The sequence below is a fragment of the Saccostrea cucullata genome, unplaced genomic scaffold, assembly GCF_032062105.1.
Source record: "Saccostrea cucullata isolate Sc308-1 unplaced genomic scaffold, CSIRO_AGI_Scuc_v1 ctg18209, whole genome shotgun sequence".
NCBI classification, from domain to species: Eukaryota; Metazoa; Mollusca; class Bivalvia; order Ostreida; family Ostreidae; genus Saccostrea; species Saccostrea cuccullata.
Window position 1 is genome coordinate 1 of NW_026939526.1, and position 8,999 is coordinate 8,999.

General features: G+C 33.4%; 2 protein-coding genes across 2 annotated transcripts; one reads left to right on the forward strand and one right to left on the reverse strand.

Annotated features, from left to right (window-relative positions):
- Positions 1 to 471: 471 nt before the first annotated feature.
- On the forward strand, positions 472 to 2,749 carry LOC134253133 (sodium- and chloride-dependent glycine transporter 2-like; the record flags this gene model as incomplete). Its single annotated transcript, XM_062735643.1, has 6 exons — positions 472 to 489; positions 825 to 956; positions 1,295 to 1,394; positions 1,851 to 1,951; positions 2,139 to 2,315; positions 2,497 to 2,749. Coding segments are annotated over 6 exons (621 nt in total), but the record flags the coding sequence as incomplete, so codon positions are not given.
- A 71-nt stretch (positions 2,750 to 2,820) lies between these two features.
- On the reverse strand, positions 2,821 to 7,824 carry LOC134253134 (E3 ubiquitin-protein ligase Midline-1-like). Its single transcript, XM_062735644.1, has 9 exons — positions 7,725 to 7,824; positions 6,561 to 7,313; positions 6,370 to 6,465; positions 6,025 to 6,255; positions 5,221 to 5,243; positions 4,927 to 5,054; positions 4,634 to 4,785; positions 4,057 to 4,267; positions 2,821 to 3,893 (listed from the first exon to the last, which is right to left on the reverse strand). Exons 2-9 carry the CDS (start codon positions 7,200 to 7,202, stop codon positions 3,607 to 3,609), a joined length of 1,770 nt encoding a protein of 589 aa, XP_062591628.1. The 5' UTR covers positions 7,203 to 7,313; positions 7,725 to 7,824; the 3' UTR covers positions 2,821 to 3,606.
- Between the last annotated feature and the right edge of the window lie 1,175 nt (positions 7,825 to 8,999).

Genomic DNA, 8,999 nt, shown 5'->3' on the forward strand with positions numbered 1-8,999 from the left:
CATTAAATTTTTAGTTTTTTATAAATACCTTGAAGAAAATAAAATCACTTTCAAAAGCTGATTGACGCTTATCATATTAACTTATTGTTAGGTCATTATTTACATATTGAAATGTTGACGGATTTTCGTTTATTTTCCGATCATGAAAAAGGAGCACACGGCGGGTGTGACAGGTCGGCAGTGGTATGCTTTCTGCTCCATGACACCTGATGTTTTAGTGGTTTAGTGTTTGCTCTGCTCCTGATTTGTATTAGTTAATTAGTAGCATGCTGTTCGTTATTTCCATATATATCGTCTATTTGAAAAATTTCAGAAATAAACTTCTTGTTCCATGTCTTTCAAAATAATTGATTTTTCAATTGTTCTTTTAAGGACCTGGAATAGCCTTCATTGTGTACCCCTGAGGCTGTCTCCAAGCTCCCTCTGCCTCAGTTCGTGGGCAGTTCTTTTCTTTTATCATGCTTTTCACAGTCGGGACTTGATAGTCAGGTAAGAAAATATACTGATACACTTCTTAAAATTATAATAAATGTAAACATACTTTTATGTAAGTTGTTCTGTACTTTTTTCAAGCAAGAATTGTTTTGTAGCCATATTTTGCAATACATTGTTTCTGAAACGCAAATAAGATAACCGACGAAACATTATCAGCAACTTTATTATAAGCTAACAAAAAATTACATTTCTTACAAACCAAATTGACAATCAACGCCATTTTCCATGGTATCAGTCGTTTGGCAAAACTTCCACTGAGGAAAGCAGACTAGAATATTTTGTTAACTGTTACTAGGTATAATTTTATTGTCATCTTATTTTCATTTTAGATGGTACACATTCAAACTTTGACAGGTGCTCTACATGACAATTTTCCTAAAGCTTTAAACAAGTGGAAGACTTCATTAACAGGCATACTCTGTTTTATTGGGTTTTTGCTTGGGATCCCATGTATAACGCAGGTATATATACATGTACATAAATGACCATAAGGATATACATTAGCTTTTGGGAATGGTCAGTGGATGTCATATTTTATGTTATATCTGATTTTTTTTTTTACTTTTTTCATAATATAAAACCTGATTAGTAATTAATTTACAAAGGATCAATTCGAAAGAAATGAATTTTTTACAAGATCCTCATTATTTTATTCTGCAATCATGCCCCTTGGTGTTGAACTACGGTCACTTAAATTAAGCAAATATTATACTCTTGCAACGCTTCTATTAACCTAAAATGTATCTGACCTTGCTTTTTTTTAATAACAAATTGTTACTGTTTACATTGATTCCTTTAGGGTGGTATCTATGTCCTAACCCTTATTGACTGGTACTGTGCCAGTGTGTCTGTAATGCTGTTGACACTTCTAGAAGTGACGTCATTGGCCTGGCTCTATGGTAAGGGATTTCCTGTTATTTTTACTTCTTTTGCTATTTATATTAATTAAAACAAAAAAATTAACGAATACTAGTATATTTTTTAGGTTATTGAAGTAAATGTGCAATATTTTCTTGTATGAGACAAATGCAAGAACACTCTTAGCACGTTTCGTTTTCTGTTATTCTTTGTTATTCAGATCTAGGATGAAAGTGAGGTTTCCTTTTTGAACATTTTCTGTGAGCTTTTCATTTGTCTGCATGACTATTACAATTTCTTCGAAGCACTGGAAAAATACCGAAACAATTTTTTTTCAAATCGCATGCTGTTTTTGTCAGTCGTGCTAATAGGATGATTTGCATCAAAGAATAATTTATAAAAGTTTAAAATGTTGTACCTTATATGTTGTTTTTTCAAGAGATAATTTTCCTTTTATAATTTGATGTCTTCATTGATAAAAAGATTTTTTTTTTAAGGCGTGGAAAGAATTTACAAAGATTTGGAAATGATGATCGGGTATAAACCAACGCCTTTATGGAAGATTATGTGGCTATTTGTAACTCCATTGGTGATATTGGTTAGTTTTTCTTCGTAACGAGACAGTCCTTACGATTCAACATTAAAAGCAGTCGGATATGTATATATATTGTTCCTGTAATTCTACTTTTAAATACCATACAACATACATGTACCAAGCAATAATGTGCAATTCTGAATGATTTTGTCCATTTCTTACAATCATTTGTTGAATTGCTTTGTTGTAGATTATCTGGATTGTCAGCTTAATTCGTTATTCGCCAGTAGAGTACGGTGATTATAAGTACCCATCATACGCCGTGGGAATAGGGTGGCTGATAGCTATCTTATCGTTAGTGTCAATACCGGTAGGAATGGTAACAACACTCTTAAACACGAGGGACAACTCTACACCTCTTCTGCAAGTAAGTCAAGCAACCGTTTTACCACCGTCATGGAATAAACTAATCTTTCTGTATGCATTTCATAGCTGCTTTTAAGCAAAATATTTTTAGATTAAAAATATTGAAAAAATTTCTCTTAGACTATTGCAATTGTATTTCAAAGGCGAGATCATAAAAATATCTCAACCTCGTACATTGACAGAGATTGAGACTTTCCTTACAACCTACAAAGGACTGGAAACCGGCGATACAGACTCTACCTGGTGATGTCGAGATGAGAAAAATGCTTGTTTAAAATTCTATTTTAATACAAGTACATGTATATGTTTCAGCATTATACAATTAACGAACAAGTATCTATGTTATGAGACTTACGTATAAAATATTAATTTCATGTTTTTTTAGTTAAGGTACATATATGTTAAATACCCAGTACATTATTCTGTAATAAAAAATAAAGCATATCTTTCTTGTGAATTAAAAAGCAAAAAACATATAAAAATACTTTATTCAATAAATAACCATGGTGAAAAACTGATATTGTGGTAACAATTTATTAACTAAAGTGTTTTCCCAACAACACGTACGCGGAGTACACGTTTGTATCTCTACCAGTGCGTGCAGTGCGCGTGCACAAATACTGAAGTGAACAAATTTAATTAATACATGTAAAGCACCATACAGTAACTAAGATTTCTTTAACAAACATTCAACAAATTGGTCCACTGCATCCATTTAACAATCTTATGCATATTTTTTTCAATAAAATTAATAAATTTACTTATAATCACACGTATATATTCCCTAAATTAAAAATAATAAAACAAATCTCATGGTATCGATTAAAAATATCTTGTACCTAGCTTACATACATGTATCACATTTTCAAACACAGCCAAACAATATCAAAATCTGACTAGCATTTACGATAAAGTTAAATAATTCTAATAAAACAAAACAGTATATTATGTCCTTGCACTGAATCCTTTTGAAAAATGGATATTCCACAGACATTTTATGATACAATTTTTTTACTTGATACTCCTGGTACTCCAGTGCTATATTTTTTTCAAAACCTCTATCATCTTTAATCATATCTTTGAATGAAAAAACTATTACGATTTTGTTTATACTTGAAATACCAAATAAGATAAACTTTGCAATAATATCACAGTATTTGCAATATATAAAAATACTGATGTAAACATATTTTCAAATCGTGAAATTGAAGTTGTCCTTTTATTGAATTCTTTGCATAGAATTTTTTCAATTATATTGAAAGATTAAAAATACACAGAAACTTTGACTGTCGTTAAGACTGTTCTGTTTGGACAATGACTCTATTAGACACTTGACATTCGCCCCTTTGATTACACCCTAGAATCAGAAATTCATACTCCGTGCTGGCCTGTAAACCGAATACCCTGTGGTCTTGCCTTCCATACAAGGAGAGTGTTCGCCAAGCTCTGCTCTGACCCCGAGGGCGATACAACAGGAAGTGAGAGATGTGCTGCTCAGCGGCGATGTCCTGGGGGCTAGAACTGTAAATCTGTACAGACGTGGCGAACTGCCGACAAAGGCTTTCAACAATCACAGGAGCTAAATTAAGAAAGATCATCAAGTTAGTATCATTCATTTAATTCAATATTGAATCGTTATTTCTCACCGAGTCGCAAAATGATTTTTATAAAAGTTTCCCGCTTTTATCCTATCAAAACGTTGCATAATTTAAATTAATTTAAATGAAGATTTATAAACAAACCTGGAATGACACTTTCTCCTGGCAGTAATGTGGTACACTGAACAACCTCCGAGTTAGCACTTCTTCCTGCCTGGTTGCTAGCACTTACACAAAAATAGTAGGTTGTTGCTTTGCAAAGATTTTCAACTAATACCACAACCACTCCTGAACAGTTTGGAACATTTTTCGCAGCAAGTCTGTCCTCTGGGACATTTTTGACAATCAATGTATCCTGAAAATGTAACATGCTAATTTTCAGCTTGAATTTAATATGCTTTTTTTTTCATCTAAATTGGAAGAATCCTTTCAAAATTGTTATAGTTTGCAGACGGAATTTTATTTAATTCTTTATTGCTATAAAATCTTGAATCTGTTTCAGGAATTATATGATTTACACTATATATGCGAACCTTGTCATGATATTTGTATAAAATATTTGGAAAATACAACTCCAGACAAAGACCATTTTTGAATTAGATACAACTTTTTTGTTTATAATAATTGTATTTTTTTACTACCTGGTAAAGATTAAAACACTGAGCTATATCATCAATTCAGATCATATTTTGTCATGTTAATTAGATCCGTGACTGCATACCTCGATTTCAAGACTCTTTTGTTCCTCCGAGCAATAATGAATTTGGTATTCGTCTATGACGTCATGTGAGTGTCTGGGAGGGGAGAGCACTAGTACGACTGTGTCCTCGCTTCTGGAGCACCGCGTGACGTCAACGCTTGGTGTAACAGGAGCTAAAAAAGAATGCTTCGTGTTGAAATCGGAGAAATGACTCGGTTAGATCAAGAGATCGAGGGTAGGATTTGCAAAGTGTTTTTGCAGATTAGCATGAACACATGTGTTATATTAAGAATAAGGATGATCAAAAATAATACCAAGTAAGTAATTCATGTCTCTTATGATATTTCTTTCCTTTCTGAAATCTACAAGTTTTCCCGGCAAGACGTCACAGTCTGAAGGTTGAAATTGTGCGGTTTCACAGTCAATTGTGGCCTTCACCAGTCTGCAATTTTAAACGATCAAATAGAAGAAAAAAAAATACCGATCACAAATGCCCATTAATTTTTTTCAGTCATATTGCATAGTTTAAAAATCAGTTGAAATCTATCAGAGAGGTTCTGGCCTTTGATCACGAACGTTTAACTAGATCTAGAATCTTTAATACTTACTTTTCACTTAATGTATTTGCCACCTGGAATAAAAAAATAATTTAATGCGAGTTAAATTTCATTGTCTACATGCTTTACATATTTATGTTTGACATGTATAACTAGGTAAACAGATGTGTAACCTGATTCTGTTTGTCCCTCAAACACTTGTAATCCTGAGAATGTTGACATTACAGATTTTATTACCACACTCAAATGATCTTGTTTCTTTTTAATTTCTCTTGAGAACAGAATGGTGACCCAAAGGATCGAGGACGATGTGCATATTTTGATTGAGTTTTAGAAAAGGAAAAATGCAAGCTGTACTTTGCTGTGTGAAAAATTACCACGGTAATTAAAAGAAGACCGAGAAATAATGAGTGACACAAAATTCATTACAAACAATAGGTAAACTGCATTATATCATAGAATTTGCATAGAATATTAGATTTTCTAAGTTAATATGAAGTTACTATTCATTTTGACACCGGAATATAGTTAATTTGAACACCAGATTACAGTTAATAAAAAACTAGAGGTATAATGAGCACTGGGCTCACAAAAATGATAACCCAGTTCTCCCATATGAAGATAATAGCAATGTGTATGTTTTGTTATGAATACCCGAGAAAGTGTCGGATCAAAAAGTAAAATAGGAGTTGCACAATAGCATTATGTTGATAAATACTCAGTTGCAATTCTCATAAATTTCATTCAGTTATATAAGAGGAGTTGTAGATAAGAAATTGGTTTCCAAGTCTTTTCGAGGGTCATGAAATAATGAATTTTTTCAGACCACCTGATGTATTACATTTATATACGTACCTCTAGAAACTCACTGACATCCTCGTTTAGCACCTCCGATGTGTAACTATACAACGCCTGTGAAGATCCTAAGATCCGCTCCATTACTTTTATCAGTTCTTCTTGCTCATTTTGACGAATGCGTTCCTCGTACTCTAGATCCGCCAGGAAGAAATTTCTCTTATTTTCAATTTCAGCTAAGAGCATGTCACACTGTGCGTTGATTTCGCCCCGCTTTCTGTCTATCTTTTGCTGAAATAATTTGACAACAACATGCAGTTTTGAAAATAAACTCTAGTTATTATTTTAAAAGAGTCCAAAGAATTTTGTTAATCTTGAAATTATGCTCTTTTGGAATACTCTTACCTGCATTTCTTTTAAATTATCTCTCTGATTCTGTAGAGCCGTTGTCACTTTATCCTGACTGCTGCCTAATTTTTGAAGATTTTTATCAATTGAAGCCTAAAATGAAAAAAAGTTATCCTCTGACACAATTCTTTTCATTGTCATAATAAAGTTAATAATGTTGTATATACTTTAAAAGGGTAGCAACAAACCTTTATGTCTGTATATGCGTCTTCTATAGTGATCATGAAGTGACCTTTGTGAAGATTGGAATCTTTGCAGGCCATGCAGGTTGGAACGCAACATTCTTTGCAATACAAGGAAAGTTGGTCTGCGTGAGTTGTGCACATACCATTCACAGACCGATTAAGATCATCTCGAGGGGATACCAACTCGTGGGTATTGAAAGGATCCTTCTTCTGGTGAGTCAGGAGAAGGCAATTGGAACAGTAAGACACGTTACAATCTAGGCAAGACTTTTTAGCTTTTTTCTTTGCTATATTACAAAGTTGGCATAGCACTGACAGTTCGGTCCCTGTGTCAGATTGACTAGAAACGGAAACATCTAGAAGTGAGGCATCGTGGGTTTTTTCTTGTTGATTGATGTTTTCTTTCGAGCTTCTGTCCGCTTTGTAGCGTTCTATGATATTTTCTAGAGCAATTACTCTAGGCAAACTAGAGATCCCGCCACTCACGTAACAATTATCTCGACAAACGGGACATCGTATAAAGTTGAAATCAAACAAATGTTCTGCGCAAGGAGATCTGCAGAGCACGTGGGAGCATGGAAGAATTATGGGATAGGAAAATAGTTCCAAGCAGATTGGACACTGTAGATCGCTGTCCACCTCCATCTTGGGTTTCACTGGACACTTTGATGGGGCCACACGGACGTGCTCAAAAGCGTGGTTCCCGTTGGTTGCAACGACGTTAACTGGACTAAATACAAATCCTTCCCCAAAGTCCTGAAAGTAAGATATAGATGCTGTTACGATTCATTGAGAAATTTCCCTTCTAAGTTACCTTCAACCTTATGAGTATGGAAGAAAATCCTTCAAATCAGAAACCTAGATAAATATATTATTTGGTTTCGGGAAAGGCTTAAAACAAATTCCATATCCGATATTAAATGGAAGTTATTATGAATGTGTTTCGTCAACAAATCCGCCATACAGATGCCTAATGAAGCCTCCATTTATTAGATGAATTACTCATCCCACATGACAAGGTACACAATGCATCTAGAGTAATGTTTTCCTGAATGTAAACACAGATCCATTAAGGAACAAACTTTCCGCATATTGATCAAAAATGGGTATGTCTTAATCCGCCATTTCATCTACCTATTAAGATTATTAAGGAGAATTCAAATTTACCTTCTGAATATCAACGTGTAATTTGGCGGCATCTTGAATTCATGTTTGTGCAGCAATCACCAATGCATGACAAAACTAAGATCAATAATTAAATAAACTTTTCTTTGCGAGAGTCCCAGAAAATTAAAACCAGACACGATGATAGCACTTTTTCCCTGTACAGGATGCTAGTTGTATGCTTAGTGTTACAATGAATCCAAAACAGTTCTTCCTATATTTGTTTCCAAGTTGCACATGAACAAACTTTGATAAGGTTGAAAAATTTCAGCGATTGCTTTACTTTTAAAACACACTCTCCTGTAAATAATCAATAAATATACCGACACCAAAGTTTGAATGCATGGACAGGGTTAATTTTCAGGACCTATTTTTAAGACTGAATTGGTAGAGGGAATTCCACATTACAATCGTAGCTCCGTGTATTCTTGCCTATCAATCGCTATTTTAGCCACACGTATTAGTAAGTTTGTATGAATGTCGTTTGGAACGGTAAGACTTTAATCTCGTGTAAAAAGAGATTTTTCTAAAGGCAGTATGGATTAATCTTATTACGACGACAAAACTGTTTCTAAACATTTTTATTCTTTTTCGACACCCTTGTGTAGCAAAAGTTTAAATAGCATACATTTTCTTTTCATGTATGTGCAACGTTTGCTTTATCGTTCATTCACGGTCTACAAATAAAAATGACTTCAGACCTCCTTTAATCGTAATATTTATAACTTCTGGAGAGTGCTTATGTAATTCATGGTAAAAGTAATCAATTTTACTACCAATTTTTATCATTTTATTGTCCTTCAATGTGTGTTTGACAATTACAAAACATAGTTTATAATCAAAATTATTCTTAAAATGTAGGTGTTGCATGCTCATAGGAATTTAAAAATGGAAATGTTAGATGAACCTTTTTTAAAAGTTAAATTAAAAATATTTAGCTTTTCAATATTATTATACTTGAGTTTAAGGTTACTTCCAGGACTTGCTTATCTAATGATGCCTGAAACATAACTGATTGCGCCCATGACAAAAGGGTCCTTATGGCATTTCTACTAAAACAGAGAAATAACGTCATAAAGATGTGACGTTGCAGAATGACGGTGAACTTCGACGCAGATTTTTTTTTTAAACCCAAATGTTTTGACGTTTGACGCATCCAGAGTTTTTATCGCTGTTTCAAACACGTGGAATTTATTTTCATTTACAAATTAATTTAATCAATATCTGAATCTCCTAATCCATTGATTTTTAAAAGATGTAAATAAAAACATTTAGAAC